Source organism: Sciurus carolinensis, chromosome 11 (assembly GCF_902686445.1).
Source record: "Sciurus carolinensis chromosome 11, mSciCar1.2, whole genome shotgun sequence".
Lineage (NCBI taxonomy): Eukaryota > Metazoa > Chordata > Mammalia > Rodentia > Sciuridae > Sciurus > Sciurus carolinensis.
The window spans coordinates 45,054,799-45,077,963 of NC_062223.1; the positions used below are offsets into that span (position 1 = coordinate 45,054,799).

Here is a 23,165-nt window from a genome sequence, read left to right on the forward strand (position 1 = left end):
CATAGCTGCTCAATTCACAATAACCAGATTGTGGAACCAACCTAGATGCCCTTCAATTGATGAATGGATAAAGAAACTGTGGTGTGTATATATATATATACAATGGAATATTACTCAGCCATAAAGAATAATAAAATTATGGCATTTGCAGGCAAATGGATAAAGTTGGAGAATATCATGCTAAGTGAGAGAAGCCAATCTCAAAAAAACCAAAGCACAAATGATCTCGTTGATAATTGGATGATGACACATTATGGGGGGTGGGAGGGGGGCAAGAATGGAGGAAGGAGGGACTGTATAGAGTGAAAAGAGGGGTGGGAGGGATGGAGGGGAAGGAAAAAATAACAGAATGAATCAAACACCATTACCCTATGTAAATGTATGATTACACAAATGGTATGCCTTTACTTCATGTACAACCAGAGGAACAACTTGGTATTTATCCTAAAGAATTAAAGTAATCATACTATAATGATACATGCATACCCGTGTTTATAGTAGTACAGTTTACAATAGCCAAACTATGGAACCAGACTAGGTGTCTATCAATAGATGAATGAATAAATAAAATGTGATATATATACACAATGGAGTTTTATTCAGCCATAAAGATAGATGAAATTGTGTCATTTGTAAGAAAAATGGATGGAAAAACGGACCTTTACGTTAAGCAAAATAAGCCAAACTCAGAATATCAAGGGTCATATGTTTTCTCTCATATGTAGAAACTAGAGGGCAAAAAGGAAAAGAAAAGTGGCAGGGGTAGGCAGGAATTTCATGAAATCAAAGGGATATCAGTAGAGAAAAGTGACTGGGGTGGAGAGGGCCATGTGGGGAAGTGCTGTGGAGTGATATTGACCAAATTGTTACATCATGTTCATGTATGAATGTGTAACAGCAAATCCCATCATTATTTACAACTGTAATGCACCAATAAAAAATGTGAAAAGAGAAAAAGGAAAAGGTAGTTCTTTTAATTGAAAGCAGTGGAGACCCTTATTATAAGAAGTAGGATCCAGTCATTTTTTTAACCAATTATGTCTGTAGTTTAAGTAGATTTTCTAATGAACTATATTGCCCTTCTATGACAGAAATAGTCTTTAACCATTCAATTTTTAATGTAGTGAGAAGGTGCTATAGTCATTAAAATAAATCTCAGAAAAATTACCTAAGTTGCACCCCAAAATTATGCTTGCAAATGAAGGAATAGAGAATCAAAACCATACTCTGGTTAGGGTCTGATTATTCATGTGATTTAAAGAAAGGAAAAAATGATTTCCTAAGGTACCAAGACTATTGCTTTAACCTCTCCTCATGTTGTTTACTGCTAGACTGATTAACTTTTTATGAATAAAAGTAAGTTGATGTTAAAAAAAAAAAAGAAAAAGACATCGTAAACAAAAGAAATATAAAATGAAAGTGACTCTATTTGTTCCAGGGGAAAGGAAAGTTTCTTTTAGTTTTACATAGATCTAGAAATATGTGCTAACTAACCATTTCCTTTCTATGGTATACTCAGTGTATGGTATACTTTTTCATAACATTTATTTTTGGTATATTATTAAGAGTTGTTTACCACTACATATTTTTTTTTTGTTGTTGTGTGTTTGTGTGTGTGTTATATGTATAACTTTTACCATTACTCTTTAAAATAGGAACAAAAGGTCCAGTTACATCTTTTGGCTAAAGGTGATTATCATAAACAACTGAATGAAATTGAGAAATACTATGCTACAATAACAAATCAATTTGGATTGGTAAAAGAGAATCATGTAAAGTTAGAACAAAATGGTAGGTACTATTTTTTTAAACTTACATGTTCAATAAGGAATATTTAAATAGATTTTTATCATGAATAAATTGATTTACTTGATACTAGCAATAGTAAATGGCAGTTTAATTAATATTAAATTAAATAATAATTATATAAATTGCATTGGAACTGTTTTCCTGTCTGTGTTCTTGGTATTTTCTTTGAAATATATGATGAATATAATATTTTCCTAATGTCTTTCATATTACAGTACAAGAAGCAATAAAATTAAACAAAAGACTTTCAACTTTAAATAAAAAACAAGAATCTGAAATATGCAATTTAAAAAAGGTATGATTGATGTAGCTTTATACTAAGGAGTAAAAAATCATACTCTAGGTGGGTACAGTGGTGCGCACCTGTGATCCCAGTGACTTGGGAGACTGAGGCAGGAGAATCTCAAGTTCAAGGCCAGCCTCAGCAATTTAGTGAAGTCCTAAGCAACTTAGTGAGATCTGTCTCAAAATAAAAACTAACAAGGGCTGGGGATGTAACCGAGTGGTAGAGTGCCCCTGGCTTCAATCCTCAGTAAGTATAAATTAATTAATTATAGTCTAAAATAATTAGTCTTATGGAATATTATTAGAAAATAGTTGGGTAGATTTTTGATAGAAGGATAAATATGATTCATAAATTTTGAGTTATCATTCTAGTACATTTAATAAGTGATTACTTCCAATCCATTCAAAATATTCTTTGACTTAGAATTAGTGACTTGAATATTTATGATTAAATGAATAGACAGTAAGCATTTACTGTATGTCAACTTCATTAGCACCATGCATGCATTCATTTAGTATTTATTTAGTGACTTCTATTTTCCAGGTACTAGGTGGCACGAAGGACCCAACTATAAAGAAAATAAAATATGTTCCTACTTTTATACAGTTCAGTGGGGGAGTTAGACATAAAACAAGTAAATATACAAATCACATAACTTAAAACTCATAAGTAATCTGAAGAAAAAGAATGAGATGACATAACTGGCAACTTTATTGGATTGGAGGTAAATGAGTAGAGGAGAGAAAGGATTAATGTTTCAGGCAAGGAGAACAACATGCACAAAAGCCTTGAGACAGGAAAGAGTTTAACACATTTGAAGAACTAGAAATCTGGTATGGCTGGAGCATCATGAATGAAAGGGTCCATTGAACATTTATTAGGTTGCTCTTTGAACACCAATATCCCCTTTTCTTCTTCCTAATGTCCAAATTTTTGTTTTGATACCTTCAGCTTTCGAGCTGAGCTCCAAATTGGCAGAAGGCCATAAACATATTTTTCCTCTGGCTACAATCATTGGTTCAGGAATAGACAAATGACCTTAGTTACTGATTAGAAAACAAGAAAAATGTAATCCCCATTGTGATTACCAATCATCCTACAAACGTGAAAGATGCCAAAAACAGAGGAACTTAATGTGGAAGGCCAGTTAGTGTTACATAAAGATACCTGTTCTACATTGTTGAGTTCCTGCATCTTTTCCTATCTCTGAACTTTTCGGTTATGTGAGCCAACAGTCCCCATTAGTATTTAAACCAGCTTGGTTAGGGACAGTTGTTTTTCATTGTCTGCAAATAAAAATATCCCAACTGATACAAAGGGAGAGTTGAAGAAATAGGTTAGGCCTTCTTTCTGTAGAGAATGACCTCTAATTTCCTCTCCCTATTCTCTTCAAAGCCCCATCTGAAATATACCACTTCAACTCATTTTAGTTCTGCTTCCCTACCCCTGAGAGAATTAGGCACCTATCCTTACTGATCTGAACATGAACAACTAAAAGTGTTTTTTTTTTTTAATAACATTATTGAGTGCCATTTAAAATACACTTAATTTGCAATTACTTATTGGTGTGCAAAATGTCTTCTATTTTTTCCTCCAGATCCAAAATTATGTCTGGAAATCTTATGTATATGGATTGCATTTGTGGGCTTCCAAATCCTCTGGCTTCCTGTTGAGCAGGGCCAGTGGAACCTGGGTAGAAGATGGGAGGAAGGAAAGAGATAAATCAGGATGTTTATACCCTCTGATCCCTCTCTCTGTGGTCACTTGAGAATGGCCATGTCCCTCACCAGATCACTACTTCTGTTGAATTAGCCTATTTACACATTATTCCCTTTTTGAGTTCTTTTCTAAGGATGCTGGCAGCTCCACTGATGGTGCAAGGATGGACAGTCACAATCCTTGTAATTCTTTTATATCCTGTCCACACATTTGCAAATAAACCATCTTCAGAATGCCCTAATTTAGATGTGTCTTCTGTTTCTAGGTGGGATTGTGACTGTATGCTTGGTTAGTGCATATCATTAGTGAAGCCAAAATTATGAATTCTATATAGACTAATTGATTCAATACAGAGAAAATTCTGTTTCATGGTGAAAGATTGCACCTAAAACTGGCTAGTTTTCAAAAATATATTTTTGAGTTTAAGGAATAAAAAAATATGAATGGTGCTATCCAGATCCATCATAAAATTTGAAGAACAATTATTTCTACTAATTTGGGTCAGACTACTCTAAAGTAGTCTGCTCTTTTTTTCTGGATGTGGACTGTTTTGAGCATTAATTTTTTCAAAGTAAATGCTTTAGGTAAAGGATTCTGCTTTTGAAAGAAAAAAGAAAAGAAAAAATCCCCAAAACATTTATGTCTTCTTTCACTATTTTTATTTAATATATTTAAGTTAATGAATTTAGTTTTAAAGCAGTTTTGGGTTCATAGTATAATTGAATAGCAGGCACCAAGTTCCAATTTACCCCTTTCTCCACAAATGCACAACCTCCCTCACTGTCACATTTTCACTAGTATTTGATGTCAGTCAGCTTGGATTTTGGTCATTCTAATTGATATGTATCTAATTTTGGTCATATCTAATTGGTATCTTGTTGATTTGCAGTTCCCTAATGACATATGATGTTTAACATCTTTTCATGTGCTTACTTGCCATCTGTATATCTTCTTTGGAGGGATGTCTGGGCCCATTTTAAGTGATTTTTAATGGTCATATAATAGCTGAAGATATTTGTGAGATATGTGATAATTTGATAAATGTATTCAATGTATGATGATTCTGTCAAGGTAATCAGCATTTCAGTCTCCTTAGACATTTTTCTTTTCTGTGTTGGGAACCTTCAAACTCCTCCCTTCTAGTTCTTTATAAATATATAATAAATTGTTGTGAACTGTAGTCACCCTACTGTGCTGTAGAGCACTAGAACTTACTCTTGCCATGAAATTATATTTGGTACCTGTCATCTAATCTTCCTCTCTTTCCCTTCCTCCTTACTTTCCCTACCTCTAGGGACTACACTATTCTACTCTCTATTTCTATGAATCAACATTTCTTGATTCTATATGAGTGAAAACATGCAGTTTTTCTCTCTCACTCTCTAGCTTGTTTCCCTTAACATAATATCTTTTATTTCCATCCACATTGCCACAAATGACAGAAATTCATTCTTTTTTATGGCTGGATAATATTCCATTGTTTATATATATAGCATTTGCTTTGCCCATTTATCCATCAGTGTATAGCTTCATTTACTTTATATCTTGGATATTATGAATAGTGCTTCAATGAACATGGGAGTTCAGGTATCTCTTTGATATACTAATTTCATTTCCTTTGGATATATACTCAGTAGTTGAAGATAGCTGAATCATATTGTAGTTCTGTATTTAGTTTTTAAGGAAATTTCCATATGCCAGGTGCAGTGGCTCACTCCTATAATCCCAGCAGCTGAGGTAGGAGGATCTTGAGTTCAAAGCCAGCCTCAGCAAAAGTGAGACCCTAAGAAACTCAGTGAGACCCTGTCTCTAAATAAAATACAAAATAGGGCTGGGGACATGGCTCAGTGTTTGAGTGCCCCTGAGTTCAATCCCTGGTACCAAAAAAAAAAAAAAAAAGAAAAAAAAAAAGAAAAAAAGAAAAAGAAAGAAATCTCCATACTATTTTTCAGAATGGCTATACTAATTTAGATTCTCACTAAAAGAATGTGTAATTTCCCCTTCCTCTGCATTGACACTTGCATTTGTTATTTTTTGTATTTTTGATTATACCTCAGTGTGGTTTTGATTTACACTTCCCTGATAGGTAATGATATTGAGCATTTTTTATATGCTTGTTGACCATTTGTATATCATCTTTTGAGAAATGTCTACTTAGATCATTTGTCCATTTAAAAACTGAATTAGTTGATGTTTTTGTTCTTGAGTTTTTGTGTTATTTAGTAATTCTAGATATTAATCCCTTGTCAGATATAGTTTGTAGATATTTCCAACCATTCTAAAGACAGTCTTGTCAATCTGTTGGTTGGTTCCTTTGCTGTGGAGAAGCTTCTTAGTGTGATACAATTTCATTTCTCTATTTTTGCTTTGGTTGCTTCTTTGTTTTTTGTTTTTTGTTTTTTTTTTTGGTGCTGCTTTTGTTGCTTGTTCTTTGGGGATCTTACCCAAAAACTCATTGTGATTACTGAAGTCTTAAAATGTTTACCCTATGTTTCTTTAGATGGCTTCATAATTTTAGGTATTCATTTATTTCTTTGATCCATTAGAGTTGATTTTTGTAAAGGATGAGAAGTAGGGGTCTAGTTTCATTCTTCTGCATTGACTCATTTTTTAGAATTGGGTTGTGTTCTTATTGTTGAGTTTTAAAGTTCTTTGTAATTTGGATAGCAGTCATTCATTAATGTGCCTTCTGCAGATATTTTCTTTTAGTCTGTGACTTGCCTTTTCATTCTTTCAACAGTGACTTTTGAAGAGCAGAAGTTTTTAAATTTTAATGAAGTTCAATTTATTTTATCATGGATCATTACATTAGTGGTGCATCTAAACCATACCCAAGGTCATCTAGGTTTTTTCTTAAAGTTATCAACTAGGATTTTTTTTAGTTTTGAAAAATAAGTTGTGGTTTGTGATCCATTTTGAGTAAAGTATTGTTAAGGATGTTTAGAGTTTTGTTTGTTTATTTGTTTGTTTCCATATGGATGTCTAGTTATCCCAGTACCATCTGCTCCATTGCATTGTCTTTGCTCTTTTGTCAAATATAATTGACTTTATATTTATTTGGGTCTATTTCTGGACTCTACCCTATTTAATTGATCTGTTTATCTGTTTTTGTTTGTGGAGGATGTTTTTTTCTTTTCTTTACCCTCTCTCTATCTCCCTCTTTCTTTCTTTCCCTCTCCTCTCCTCCTCTTCTTCCCTCCTCTCCCCCGTTCCTCTTTTCTCCCCCCCAAACCCTCCCTCTCTCTCTCTGTCTCTTCCAATACCACACTGTCTTGGTTACTATAGCTTCATAGTAAGTCTTGAAGTCAGATAGATATCAGCTGTCTAACTTTGTTCTTCTCTTACAATATTGAGTTGGCTATTCTGTATTTTTTGCCTCTTCACATAAATTTTATTTATTTTTTACTTTAAAAAATTTTGATGCCAGGGATTGAACCCAGGAGCACTTAACCACTGAACCAGTCCCTAGCCCTTTTTATTTTTTATTTTGAGACAGGGTCTTTCTAAGTTGCTTAGGGCTTCTCTAAGTTGTTGATGCTGACTTTGAACTTGTGATCCTCTTGCTTTTGGCCTCCCGAGCCCTGGGGATTACAGTCATGCACCACCATGCCTGGCTTTTCATATAAACTTTAGAACCAGTATGTTGATATCTGCAAAATATCTTCCTAGTATTTTGGTTGAGATTACATTGAATCTACAGGCCAAGTTGGGAAAAACTGACATCCTGGCTTCCTATTCAGGAACATAGACTGTCTTTATTTGGTTCTATCAAAGTTCTTTGATGTCTTACATCAGAGTTTAGTGGTTTTTCTCTTCTAGATCCTGCACATATTTTGCTAGATTATACCTGAGTATTTTGTCAACTTGTTCATTGCTGTTTACAGGCAAACAATTGATTTTTTTGTATCAACCTTGTATCCTGCAACCTTGTTCCAATTGCTTTTTAGTTCCAGGATTTGGGGAGTCATTTTTAGATTTTCTGCATAGCTGATCATGCCATCTATGAACAAAGACATAGTTTTGTTTTTTCTTCCTCAATCTGTATATCCTTTTTTCCCCTTTCCTTTGCATTAGCTTGGATTTCCAGTATAACATTAAAAAAAGTCATAGTGAGAGGTAATATCATACCCTTGTTTCTGATCTTGGTGGGAAAGCTTCTAGTGTCTCATTATTACGTATGATGTTAGCTGTGAGGTTTTGTGGATGTTTTCTATCAAGGTATAGGAAGTTTCCCTTTATTCCTAGTTTGTAGAGATTTTTAAAAATTATTGGCAGGTTTTATATTTCATCAAATGCTTTTTCTACATTTGTTGACATGATCACATGATTTTTCTTCTTTAGCCTGCTGATGTAATGGATTGCATTAACTGATTTTTTTATGTTGAACCAGCCTTGCATGCGTATGTGGAATAAATTCTGCTATTTTCTCATGTATAATTCTTTTTATTAATTTTTCAGTTCAACTTCCAACTTCCTGATATCTTATTGATGATCTTTGCTTCAGTGTTCATGAGAGATATAGTACTGTACAGGGTACCTAAATTTTTTTTTTTTTTTTGCATTTATCCTGCTTCATGTTCTCTGAGCTTCCTAGATCTGTAGTTTGGTATCTGACATTAATTTTGGAAAATCCTTAGTCATTATTGCTTTTGTTCCTTTCTGTCCTCCTCCTTCTGGTATTCCCACTATGTTTATGTTACACAGTCATACTATTCTTGGTATTATGTTCAAGGCATTGTTCTTTTTAAATATTTTTTTCCTTTCTTAGCTTTGAGAGTTTTGTTGTCATATTTTCTAGCTTGGAGATGCTTTCCTCAGCCATGTGCAATCTATTAATTAGCCCATGAGAAGCATTCTTCATGGTGGTTTTGATCTCTAGCATTTCATTTTGACTTTTTCTTAGAATTCCCATCCTTCTGCTTATTTTATTGATCTGTTCTTACATATTATCTACTTTTCTATTAAAACCCTCACCATATTAACCATAATTTTAAAAACTCCTTCCCTGATAATTCCAGAATTCCTGTCATATCTGACTCTCATTCAGAAGCTTGTTTAGCCATTTCAAATGTTGTTCTTTGCCTCTTAATATACCTTACAAATTTTTTGTCGAAAGGTGAACATGATAGAGTGGATAATAGGAACTATGGTAATTAGACCTCTAGTAATAGAGTGGTAAGGTGTCAGGGGAAGGGAAGCATTTTGTTGTTTTATTATTAGGTCTGTCTTTTGGTGAATCTGTGCCACTATACTGAGAACTTCACAGTGTTTTTCAGTAGGGATATAATGACTGGATGGGACTGGAGTTAGATATTTTTCTTCTCCAGGTAGGTTAGGCTCTGTTATAGCCCTTAGCCAGTGTGGTGTATTTTTTTTTTTTTTAATAAGATGGTTTCTTTGGAAGACAGCCCTTGTTAAGAAGAATATGCTTTGATATGTTTCAAATGGATCTTCTTTCCCTCTCCCAGCTTGAAGCACAAGGAGATTTTTCACCAGTGTTCATTGTGAGATCTGGTAGAGTTTCTGGAAGTAAAACCCACAGATGTAACCCCCACATCCTTATGATGGGGTGCCCTAGGAGTTTTCAACTCAGAGTTGCCCACACTGAGCCTCTAGCAATTCGACAATTACATATTAGGTCTTTCTACCCTGGCACTGGTACTTGTGGAGGTTTCTGCTCCAGTTAAGTTGTGATTATCTGTATTTTCCTGTCTATCTCTCTTATTCTTTTATGACAAATCTAAGGAGAGTTGTTGACTTTTCAGTTTGCTTAGCTCTTTACTTGTTAGGATACAGTGGTGACTTGTAAGCTCCTTACATGCCCATTTAGAAACTGGAAATCTCTCTATATTTAAATACAGTTTTACTGAAATTAAAATATTATTAAGGATCTAGAGACATAGGCATATGTTTTGAAGATTGTTTGTGCTACCAGATGAATGACTTGTACTTCAGTGCATTAGTTAAAAGACTATTAATATTTATAACATTACAACATATAGTTATATGTAAGTCTTTGATCTTATCACTGCCAATAAATTTGCTATATGTTCTCTGGACTCTATTCCTATACCTGAGGGATCAGAAAGTAGGAGCATAGGTGTTGCTCAGTAGAGGACATTCAGATGGATGATGAATAATTATATGTTTCTATTTCTTAAAAAGTCTTATATCTTATGTATGTGTATAAAATATTTCTTTTATCCCTGAATATTAAAGATTACTCTTTTTAACATAAAGAGGAAAAGCTATAGTTTTAAAATTTGTCAGTTAAAAAGTACCATTCATTTTTATCAATACAAACTTCAAATGTAAATATAAATAACCATATGTTAGTTCAGTAGTCATAAATAAGCACATTTTCAGTAACATCTCTTAGTTTAATTTTTTATTTAATATGTTTGTCAATGACTTAAGTATTAAATAATACTCATATTTGGTAATTATATTAAAATATTCATTTACCTTTATTGAGTTAGTTTCTGTATTATTACTAAAAAGATTGTATATCACACATTTCTGTACTAAATTATATATTTTTTGCTTTAAATAGAAACAAATGTTTCATTGTAACAAAATAGACTATTATATTTCTAATATATAGTTTAAGATTCTGACCTGTAGATTAGATGAGGCTCCTCTAAATCCAGGGAGAGATACCCTTGGTGGATTTATTTAAGAGGGTGAAGAAAGTCTCTTTCTATGCATGAGTGGAATTGTATTGCTCATGAGAACCCTTGCTTCTTTTTCCCAGGCCATGGGACCTTGACCAGGGTCACCTAAATGTGGTAGTAGGTTATGCTGTGGTGGCCTCAGTTATTTTAAGAAAGCATTAGTGTCGGTATACATTGCAGCCTACTTGTTCTTGGAAGAGACTATTTGAAAGGGCAAAGTAAGAGAATTTCATTACCTTTGAGACTTCAAAGTCTGCAAGGGTGAGCAATATAAAATGTATTTGAAGGACTGATTTTTAATATTTCAGACATTCTAGATACATTTTTATATTTTATGTAGCTTTGATTTTTAATCTTAGGACTTTTATTTTTTGACTCTTTCAGAAGGTAATCAAGTCTAGTAACATTGGTTATATCACTCCTTTAAAACTTCTAATCATTAATTTCTCAAAGATAATTTTCATTTTTCTTTTATACTCTTCTGTGATTTTGTCCAGAACAGTTAAGTTATTGGTTTGTGATAAGATGGAATTCCTTTTTTTGTGGAGCAGTTAAACAGATCAAACTTAGTTGTTAGATAAAGCTAGGTATTGCAGTTCTGAATGCTGGGTTCACCATTATGGCAATCATGAAGAATTCCCGATATTATCTATGAGGAACATTCATAACCTCTGCTGTTTGTCTGAGTAAATGTCAGAGCACTCAAGGAGATAGTGATATTAAACAGACTACCTCATGCCAGAAAAGGAGGGGTGAAGGAGAAAACTGCACAGTATTTATGACTCTAGGAACTATAAGTTGTAATTTAATGAGATCAAAGCATGTGCTGTTTATTTGCTGCACTAATAGCTTTGAATAAAATGGTTAGAAAACAGACAGTGTACTAAAAGTTCAGGATATTTAGAAGCTTATAAAGGCTGTAAAATCAAAAGCATATTTTTCAGTGGAAAATCATTTCATGGAGGTCTTTGATTTTAATTTATTATCCTCTTAAGATTAATTAATGTATAAGAGAAAGAGAAAGATGGAAGAAATTAATACTTTTTACTTTTACCAGCCATACACTGGTTTTCTATCCCTAATTCATTTCTAAATCTTCCTGCTATTTCAAAACAATCATTTTAATAGGAATTGATGTATTTTAGGATCTCCTACAAGATAACTGATTCCGATAGCTTCATATTTTCAGTTATTTGAAAAAGGTAGAAAAGCATAGAACTTTGCTGCATTTTGTAACATTGAAGAAGAAAAAAAATTTGAAAAACCAGTCTTCCTTGATTTATTTAAGAATTGTAAGCTATATAAGTGAATATAAGTTTTAGCCATTTATGTCTTATTAATAGGACATTGTGTCTTAGGAGTAAACTTTGAATAGATCACTAGTACAAACTAAGTCATCTAATAATTAACTTTCTAAATTATTTGAATGTTTGCTTCTTCATATAGGTGTATCTTGCTTTGGGAAAACCTAATAAAATAATAAAGATTCAAAAATAATTGCCAGGTTTCCTTTAAAGGTTATCTTAGTACATAAAAAGCATTGAAAGCAAGATTCAGAAACAATATTATGTAAAGAAAAGTATATATCATGTTAAAGTCAATATCATTGGTGTCTTTTTTTAAAAAAATATTTTTTGTTGTAGATGGACACCATACCTTTATTTACTTATTTTCATGTGGTGCTGAGGATCAAACCCAGTGCCTCACATGTGCTAGGCAAGCGCTCTAACCACTGAGCCCTCATTGGTGTCTTTTTTTAAAAATAGAATCAGTTGAGCATATGAGTTTTTTTTATTACTCTGATAGTATTTTACTAAATACTGCATAGCAATATTAGTTAAACATGTAAATCTGAGTGAGATTAAAACTTTATGACCCTCTCTCAGGTATTTTACCTTTGAATTAATTTCATAAATTTTAAAGAAATTAATTATCAAAACAACTAGATTTAGTTTTTGATCTTTCAGTATCCATAGTCATTTAAACAGTCATCTCATGTTTTAAAATATTTACCTGTGGTGGAAATGGTAAATCAATAAATTGTTCAATAAGTTAAGTCAAAGACCATTTGGCCTGGAATAATGATTTGTCTTATTTTTATAATTGTTGTTTAGCATATTCTTGACTCTGAACTTAGAATGCAGAAATAACCTATTTTAAACTCACAGTTTAGGAATGGTGGTTATAATAGTCAAGGTTATTTCTCAGCCATAAAATGTGTTGTTCTTTTAAAGTTAACATAATGCTAATAACTCACCATGTGGTAAACTTTGTTTTTCTAGTATTGGTAATAAAACTGCAGTGGTTTGTTCACAGTTAAACCAGGAGTATCTCTGTGTAACATGGTGGTCTAAAGTGCTGTGGTTATTACCTTGAATGGAATGACGCTTACTGATTGAGTCAGTGATTGAGTCTCAGCATTACATTTAAGTCTACCACTTTCTAAGGAAATCTTGCAAATTGACTGAACTGTTGTGTCATTAATAGTCTGTTTGGCAGACATTAACCAAGCATTTTTATTGCCATTTACTTTATCCTGGTGAATCAAATCTTCGATTTCATCAAATTCTATTTTAGATGAAAGTAAGTCATGTTTTTCTTCATATGTTAATTTTTCTTTTCTATTTATATCCATTCTAACTTTTAGTTCCTGTTAGATTTCTGAATCTATTAAGGTGCTATGGAATATAAACTAAGTATAAAATATAGTACTTTTTTATTAACATGCATTAATTGTGCAAATTAATGGGTTTCACTGTGACATTTTCACATAAGTATATATAGTGTATTGATCATATCCACCATCTGTTTTGTACCTTTTTCTGAGGAGCTTATTCAAGGAAACTCTTACAGGGCTGGGGTTATGGCTCAGTGGTAGCATGCTTGCCTAGCATGTATGAGGCCCTGGGTTCAGTACCATAAAATAAAGGTATTATGTCCAACTACAACTAAAAGTATATATATTTATATACATATATATATATGTGTTAAAAAAGAAAGAAAACTCTTACTAACCATGAGAAAATGAATCTTAATTCCTTAAATAAAATAATACTTAATCATTCATGACATTTATTAAAACTTCATAATACTTTATTTTACAAGTAGGAAGAATTCTTCATCATACCGAAGTTATAGCAATCAGAGAGTCCCTTATACTCAGCCTGGTAAATAGGTGACAGTGTCTAGCACATAGTAGATGCTTAGGAAATACTTCTTGCATGGATTATTACATGCCAGGAACTTTTACAATTTTATTATCTGCATTTTACAGATAAGGAACTTGAAGCAGTATTAAGTAACTTGTCTAAAGTTATACAAGAAGGAAAATAGAACCAAGATTGGAATGCAAACAAATTTGGCTCCAGAGCCTATGATCTTAACCATTCCACTTATGATAATAGAATAACAGGACAAGCAGTTCATCTATATAATTTTCCTCTTCTGCATCATTCATGATAAATCATATATTTATTAAAAGAGGACATTGTTGACTACTCATACTCTTGAACTGCCTGCTTCTTATATGCCTAGATGGCAGTGCAGACTAGCTTGTCCCTACCTTGAAATTCATTGCCACTGAGCTTCCTTTCATTCAGCTCTCCACTTTCTGTAGAGGACCCTTTTCTATGATATGTACCATCACATGCCCAAATCTCCTATCTCTAGTCCTTCATTCCAGTTAACTTCACTCAGTTCATTGGTCTGTTCTTGCCTATGTAGAATTCCCTGCATAATATTTCCCATTTATTCTGTTTACATTAACTTATCACTTCACCTTTTCTTTAAAACCAAACCTTTCAACTATAGTCATCTCAAGGAGGTCTACCACTCAGGACATACTGGTGTTTTCTCTTTTTCCTCCTTTTGTGTTCTCATTTGTAATATGAGTATAATAATACATACCTTTCCTGTTTAATACATGTGTGTAATAAATATAAGGTAGTAAAATACATGGAAGAGTTCTTCAGAAAACTTTATTCACATGCTATAGAAATTTATAGACTTACTGTTACAAATGAAATTAAGTTTAAAATAAGATTAAAGCAGTTTTGACAGGCATCATAACTATAGGTAGGTTATTTGTACATATAGACCTTTAAGACAATTAAAACAACCTTTTTTGCTTTTTTTAATTCATTAATACATGTTGTTTCCTCTGTCTTAAAGTCATGTTTTCATCTTTTTTCTGTAAACTAGAAATTTGTAGCTTTTCCTTCAAGAAAATGAAATGACATTCTTATAAACGATATTCTCTGAGTTATGCACCATGGCACATGCCTGCAGTTCCAGCTGCCTGGGAGGCTGAGGCAGGAGGATCACAAGTTTAAGGCTTGCCTCTACAACTTAGTGAGACCCTATCTTAAAAAATAGGGCTAGGAATGTAGCTCAGTGGTAGAGCACCCCTGGATTTAATCCCCAGTACCAGGAAAGGGAGAAAATCACATTCTCTGATTTTTTTAATCAGCCTGCTTCAAGGAAATTCATGTGTTAATATTGCTTGCTTGCAGTTTGACCCATACCAAATGGCTATTTAATCTAAATATGTGAGCAGCAAACTGTGCTATCTGAGAAAGTATCTGAATAACTGAGACCACTGGGTTGCTGAAGAGATGCCTGTACTTTGTGAGCTCCCCAGTCTAGTTGAAGGAAGGACAGCTGATAACTGGATAGGTAGTATTACCAGATACCACTGGACCAAAACCATTCCTTCTGTCTGCCACTGCCCCAAATGCAGTAGGAATGTTATCTCCTTCAGAGTTTCATCTTTCCCTTATGGGCAGATGCTACCTGAAGTTCATATGGAATTCCAAAATTTCCACAAGACTTTTTGATTTTTTCATAGTGACTAAGATCAGAAGTTGAACCCATCAGTATTCAACCCTGCAATGACTTCCTGATTTCAGGAGCAACACTGTTCTCTCCGTGACCCACTGTTTTTCTTTACCATCTGGAGCCTTTTAGGAGTTATTTTGAGATCACAATGAAATTCTTTCTGCTGGCTTCTAGTTCCAAATGGCCAGAGTCTCCAAAAGTCATTATCAATAACATCAACAAGAACAATTTTTTTGGTGGTTACATAAACACCAGATTCGATCTTCATTTCAAGCAGTGAGTATACAGTTCTGAGGCAACCAGGGTTTCTTCAGTATTTCAAAAATAACTTGTGTAGCATGACTTACAATATCTACTCCATTTGGTTCATAACAAGTCCAACAAAGCAAAATTTTGTAGCATTTAACTGTTCCTCAGATCACTAAGGATCATTATTGGCATCATGCTTAAAAAACTGTTCCACTTCTGGTGGGCAAAACTTACATCCTTTCTGGATGCCAAGATTCTTTTTAGAAAGGAACCAATTGCTAGTCTTCTACAGTTCCACTCAAATTAGAGTCAGTTCACACTGGGGCATAATGAAAGCTGCCTCCCTCCATTTTCTGGTAAAAGCCGTTTTGATACCTGCTTCCGTAACAACTGAGAAATACAGCTGGTGATTTTAGGAGATTGTAGCTGTTCCTTCCAGGTGATGCTTTTTAGATGCATGTTATAGTTATGATGTGAGGTGCCCCCCAAAAGCTCATGTGTGAGACAACACAACAAGGTTCAAGGAGAAATGATTGGGTTATACTTTTAACCTAATCAGTGAATTAATCCCTGCTGGGATTAACTGAGTGGTAACTGGAGGCAGGAGGGGTGTGACTGGAGGAAGCGGTTTATTGGGGGCGTGGCTATGGGGTATATATTTTGTGTCCGGAGAGTGGAATTTTTCTCTCTCTGCTTTCTGAAAACCATGTGGGCTACTTCCTTCTGCCACAATGTTCGGCCTCCCCACAAGCCCGGAGAAATGGAGTCGGCCTTCTGTGGATTGAGATCTGTGAAACCATGAGCCCCTAAATAGACTTTTCCTCCTCTACAGTTGTTCTGGTCAGGTCTTAGTTGCAGCAGCAAAAAAGCTGACTAAAACAATGTATTTCCTGCTGTAATTTGGTCCTTGCTCAGGCTTACAGGAGGACCTTTTCCTAGACTATTGATTGGCTCTTTTTTTTTTTTTTAACCAATGTTCACTACCTCAGCTTTGCAGTTATCCCAAATGAATGTGCTGGGGGCAGTGACCATGCTGGGAAGACAGGCTGGAATCTCTCATTTGCTTTTAAATGCCTTTTCCAATAGCAAAGACTGAAATTCCTTTGATCAGTTGCTCTTTCTCCTTTAAGCTTGAACTATATTTCTACAATGACTAGCTCTTTGCAAACTATTTATCCTCTACAGATCATCTCTAAATTTCGTAGAACCATAGGGATCATCTAATCTGATGGTTTTCATCTTTCTTTGAACTGCAGAACCCTTTGTTTAAACTGTAGATGCTCGGGATTGAAGCAAGTAAATGTAGAGCTGCTGCATTTGAAGGGAGAGTTGGAGGAACTGGAGCTATATATGTTGGCTACTTTTCTTCATAAGCAGCCCTGGAAGAGTTCCATGGAACTGCACAATTTTGAAAACTGTTAACTGGATCCAACATCTTCTTTTGGAGAAGGAACTGAGACCCAGAGAGAGTAGGTGAATTATTCACTGTCAAGCAGCTTATAAAAAAGATCCTTCACTTATTCTCACTTTCTTCTGCATAATGTTTGTAATCAGTAATATTTTTTTTTCAGTAATATTTTAAACAATCTGAAACTTTTACAGTGTTAGCTAAAATTCTTCTTAGGGTGGACATGGTGATCATTTCACAACACTTTTTCTACCTCAGATGATCAGTCTAAGCCAATTAATACCACTTTATTCTTCATGCCAATGTTTGGTTCAGGAATGAGCATGTAGATGGTCAAAGTATGTAATTTGCATGTACTAATATGCCACAGTGAAACTCATTCTGTATAATTAAAATGCATTAATTAAAAAAAAAGAATGAGCATGTGATCTAATTCTGGCAAGCAGGAGGTGGTTCAAGGAAAGCTTTTTTCTTTCTCTTTAGAAAGAATTCCAGAATGAGACAGTCATAGTATAATATCTCTTTTTATTGGTCCATAGAACCAGAGTCCCATGAGTGGAAACTGGAGAAATTAAGATAATTTTTTGGTAACACACATTTGGAGCCCAAATCAGCAAGCATTAGAACCTGTCTAACTTTGGCTACCATGTTATGTGAGTGAATTTACTTACTGTTTGGTAGGTTAGTTATGATTTTCTGATACTTTTAACCAAAGCATCTCAATGGTATTTTCACACTGCTTTTCATTACAGAATGTTGTGTTTTGTACAAATGATGAGGTTTTTTAAAAAAAAAAAAGTAAAGGAAGTTTAAAACGTATAATTAGTTTTATGACATTTATGTAAAAGTGATCTATTTAGAGCTCTTCTGGGACTCTAACAAATTAATTCCTCTGGCTCTCTGATTATTCCATTTTCTCCTGTTTCTCCAAAACACTGCCCTCAGATCTCTGTTTTTCTTTTCTCATTGTCTGTCTTTCATTGAGTTTATGTTCATTAATTCAGTCATTTACTTTCATGTGGATGACTTCACATACACATTTCCTGCCTTTTCTTTTAAGTTTTAAAATTATTTATCTATTTACTTAATTTTAGAAATAGGGTCTTGCTTTATTACCCAGTCTAATCTTGAATTCTTAGGCTCAAGTGATCCACCTGCCTCGTCCTCCTGAGTAGCTGGGACTATAAACATATGTTACTATGCTTGGTTCTCCAGTTCTATATTTTCAACTGACTGTAGGTTATTTCCTTTTGTGATTTTAATTTTGGGGTTAATTACATATTGGATTCTTTACTATTCGATTACCCCCCCCAAAAAAAATTCATACAACTCTCTTTTCAAAAGAAACCATCTTGCTACTTGTGAAGGTAAGTCATTACTGGAACATTGAAACATTCTTTGGGGAAATTTTTGGATGCTACCATTTATAATTTGAAAACTATATATATATATAAATAAAAGATGTCTTTTGAGACTAGTAACGGCCTTGCTAGGTGCGGTGGTGGTGGCATGTGCCCGCAATTCCAGTGGCTTGGGAGGCTGAGGCAGGAGGATTGAAAGTTTGAGACTAGCTTTAGCAATTTAATTTAGCAAGGTCCTAAGCAACTTAGCAAGACACTATCTCAAAATATAAAAATAAAAAAGGACTGAGTGAGGTTGTGACTCAGTGTTAAAGTGCCCTTGGGTCAAATCCCCAGTAAAACACACTGCCCGCCCCCCCCCCAAAAAAAAGAATAGTAACAGCCTCTGACTCAGGCTTAATGATTTGTGCCTTTTGGCTTTCTTAAGAGTCTGTTTCACAACACTTTCTCTTAAATGTAATTTTAATATGTATTTTATCTCTTTATCAGTGAAGCAGATTTTCCATTTTTATATTTCTGTCTTTCATATTTCATTCCCTCTTTTCATTTTGTCTACCTTCACCTAGACACTCTGAAATCTTTTATCTTCATTCCCTTTGTTCAGTTGATTATATCTTTCTTTAGAATGTCTCGTATCTCCCATTCCCCATTTTTAAATAGTATAGACACTCATCATCTCATGTCTGAATTAATGTAATAGCTTCTTGCCAGTATTCTTTTCTCCAGATTTCATTCACTCTTTTTGACAGAGTTCACTGAGATACTGGTTTAATGTGAGAGTTATAGGTGCCTGATACAGAGTAGGTACCTGGTGTCTGTAGAAGGAATGATAGGTTGAGTAGTTCTCCTTTGCCCACCAAATCAAGTCTCAGACTTCTTTCATTGGCTTTCCAGAGCTTATGTGGTTTGCCTATTCTACATATTCAACATGGTTTCCTGCTCTTCCTGACAGATGTGTTCCATCTATTTTAACCAGAATCTTTGTGGCCATTAGTATTCTTAGTTCTTCCTTCCTTTTTGCTTTTGCTTTCCTCTACCTTTGCTCCCACCCTTGAAATGCCTTCTCTCAATTTTGTTTATATTGAACAGGATTTGGGCAGGAAACAGATAGCACATTGAATTGGTAATTGAGAAAGGTTTAATGAAGAAGCTATTTGCATAATTGTGGAAAGAGTTAAGGGAGAGACCAACAAGGGATGGTAAAGCACCCAAGGATAAAAGTAGTAGGGAATTTATTACCATGCCTATACTTGAAGGGGCAAGGGAATAAAGCAGATACTGAAATGTGGCAAGAACTAGCTATGGTTATAAAAGAAGGCCATGAGTGAGAAGCTGTGACTTGGTAAAGAGACAGAACCATTGCCAAATTGTGATTAGGTAGGGCAGAAGCTGGGAAAGTACCTCAATCTCTTTCTCTTCTGAGCCTGCTGATACACTGGTGCCTCCTACAGATTTAATCCAACAAGGAGCCAGAGGGCTCAGTGGGGTTTCCTGTACTAAAGAGATCAGCCTCACAGGGCACAAAGCAGTGTACAAAAAGGGTGGAAAGTGAATCAGGAAAGTGAATTGGAGGATATTCAATCTACTATTCATTCTTTAAGGCCCAGTTCAAACCTGTCTCTTCTCCTTCATTCAGACTTCATTTCATTACTTTAATACATCCTGATTGTATTAATTTAATACATCCTGTTGATATTAATTTGTCTTCTTGTTCTTCTGAGAGTCTTATCTTTTGACCCACATGATTACTTTTAGCAGTCACTTTATGCAATGCACATATCCAAAGGTGGTATGTGAGCTAAGACTAATGAGTCCTTTCTTCTGGATTTTGAAATGTGATATAATTGGGTGAATTTTCTCTGGATGGCTGAAACTATAACATGTAGAACTCGGAGGTACTGGCAGCCCTGTTTTCCATTGTTCCTGTTTCAGCTTGCTTGATATCACACTCTTGGATTTTCTCCTACCTTGGTTAACCGAACTGCTCAGCCATTTGAGGTGAATAGTGGAGTGAATAGTGGAGTTCCTTAGGACTCAGTCATTTGTCATTTTCTGTCCTCTAATTACTTATTTCCATAACTTTAATTGTTATTTTGAAAACAACATAAGACATTTTTTTAAAATAGAAAACACTAATCAGCACAATAAACAACAACAAAAAAAGTTGTGTAACTTTAACCATCCTAAAGTTTCAGCTTTTGATTTTTAACTAAAGAGTCAAGAGTTTGTTGCTTAGGTAGTTCATAAGCCAAAACTTAAAAAAATTCGAAGTATGTTTGTCAGGATTCTTAATTGCAAGCTGACTTAGCAAAGGAATTTATTGGAAGAATGCTGATCATCTCAGACTTGAAAAATTATTAGGAACAAGAGAAATCACGCAGTATATCTAAGACCACAGCATAAAACCAGCTTCTACTGCCGATTACTGTATACTACATCTTGTACCATCACAGCTGACCATAATGGTTGCACTACTCTTGGGGAGGCATCATTGTTGCCCATGGAAGCTTGAAGTTACTAGCACTGCATACAGTGCATACAGCATACAGATTTGCAATAATCATTGTTCTTTGTAATAGTCGGTTCTGATCCAACATCCAAGACTTGTGCATCTCATTATCAGAGTCTGGTCTCAAGCTTATAAAGCAAGTATCTGACATTTTAGCTTCTCTGGTTGGCAGTGGGCTCTTATAATGCAGAGTTCTTCCAGAATACAAAGGGAGCTCAGAAGCTGTGTAATCAAGACTATAAAAATCACTCCTTGACTATTTATTAGATACACAGAACAGCAGTACAGTCAGTTGCATGCTAACTCAGAAGTTTGTCAGGATTTTAATGTGATTGGTATCTGCCAAATTAAATGGAACTGTAATAGTTCACAAATGAAGACTTCTTTCATAATCCTAAATTCTATCCTCTGCAACACTGCCAAAGATTTTTTTTAAAAAAGCAAATCTTGTTTTATCATTCTCTTATTCAAAATCCTTCAGTAAGGAGGGGGGATGGGAATAGAAAAGACAATAGAATGAATATGACATAACTTTCCTATGTTCATATGATGAACACACGACCAGTGAAACTCTACATCAAGTACAACCACAAGAATGGGATACTAATTAGAATAAGTTATATTCCATGTTTGTATAATATGTCAAGATATACTCTACTGTCATATATATCTAAAAAGAACAAATAGAAACCAAAACAGAACAAAACCAAAGTGCTTCAGTGGTTAATTCCCATTGTCCCTAGAATAAAATTCTTTACTTGACATACAAAGTCCTCTCAATATTTGAATCCTGCCACATGTCTAGCTATGGTTACCAACATATTCCCCTTTCCCTTCTGATAATTTATCTTTAAAGACTAAATACTACCTTTCTGGGTAATTCTTTCTCAATGCCTATAACTAAACTATTTCCTTCTTTATGCTTCTTATACATTTCTGTAATACTTTATATTTTAATCATTTCTTACTTGATGCTAATGAAATTGAGAATTGAGAATCGTGTATTATCATTTTTGTTATTTCAGAAAAATTTATTTTTCAGTACTGGGGATTGAGCCAATGGGCAATCTACCACTGAACTACAACTCCCAGTCCTTTTTAGTTTTTAGTTTGAGACAGTGTCTCCCTAAGTTGCTTATGGCCTCCACTAAATTGCTGAGGCTGGCCTCAAACTTGCGATCCTCCAGCCTTCGCCTCCCAAGTCACTGGGATAACAGATGTGTGCCACCATGACTGGCTATCTCAGAAGATGTTTATTGAATAAATAGTGAATGAAAATGTTTTCTCTTCTGGTTGGTTAGTTTGTACTTTTTATCCCCATGTGATTGGCCTTGCCTTTTCTATTAGCCACATGTTGCATTCCCACCGTGGCTAATCTTGTAAGGGAGCTGCAAGAGGCAAACCTTGCTAGGCTGGTAATATTATATTGATATATAAATTATAATTATAGGTTTAAAGATGAACTTTGACATTGTCAGGAAAGTACCTTCCCTTGATGAAATATGTATTCTGAATTTTCTGTTTGATGTTTCTTACATTAAGGAACTGAAAAAGGTAGCTTCTGACTTGATAAAATCCAAGGTCACGTGTCAGTATAAGATGGGAGAAGAAAACATCAGTCTAAAAATTAAAGAACAGAAATTTGAAGAACTTCAAGAAAGACTCAACATGGTATATGATTAAATGTATTCAAGTTTATAAAATTAATATTTTTAATTTATGAGAATTTTAGGATTAATTTATGAGAAATTTAATTTACGAGAAATTTAGGATTTTAAGGAACAAAAAGTTCCTTCTTTGCAAAGTTGCTATACATAGTAAGAATTCAAGGTATTATGAATTTGCATTTTTAAAATTATTAGATAATTTTTGCCATTAGCAAGGACAATAAATTGGCTGCGACCATTTTATTTCCACTTTGGTTTTGAATAATCTCGTAGTACAATGGTTTCTCCAGAGAGCTTTGGATATGAGAGATTTTGTAGTTTAAACCTTTACAAGTTTGTGCAAGTCTATATTGAATTCTCATAACTTCCTCAGTTCACTAGAGCTACTGTTTCAACCACAAACAAGTGTGGGTACTCTGAATAACAGGTCATGTCATTCTCAAGTTTTTTGAGCACTGAAATGAATGTACAATTTGAATTTTATACCATAACTTTAAAATTATTCAAATTTTTGAAGGAATTGGAATTAAATAAGAAGATTAATGATGAAATTACCCATACTCAAGAAGAAAAACAGGTAAGCAATCAGATATTTATGAAGTCAGTAAATATTTTAAAATCAGCTAGTGTGGGAAATAAAAAAGTAA

At 34.1% G+C, this 23,165-nt stretch overlaps 1 protein-coding gene across 1 annotated transcript in view; it reads left to right on the forward strand.

Annotated features, from left to right (window-relative positions):
- Positions 1-23,165, forward strand: part of Ccdc73 (coiled-coil domain containing 73) — a 177,911-nt gene that overhangs the window by 122,894 nt on the left and 31,852 nt on the right. The window contains 4 exon segments of the mRNA XM_047517413.1: positions 1,656-1,791; positions 2,025-2,104; positions 22,394-22,522; positions 23,036-23,095. Coding sequence (XP_047373369.1) covers positions 1,656-1,791; positions 2,025-2,104; positions 22,394-22,522; positions 23,036-23,095 — 405 coding nt within the window.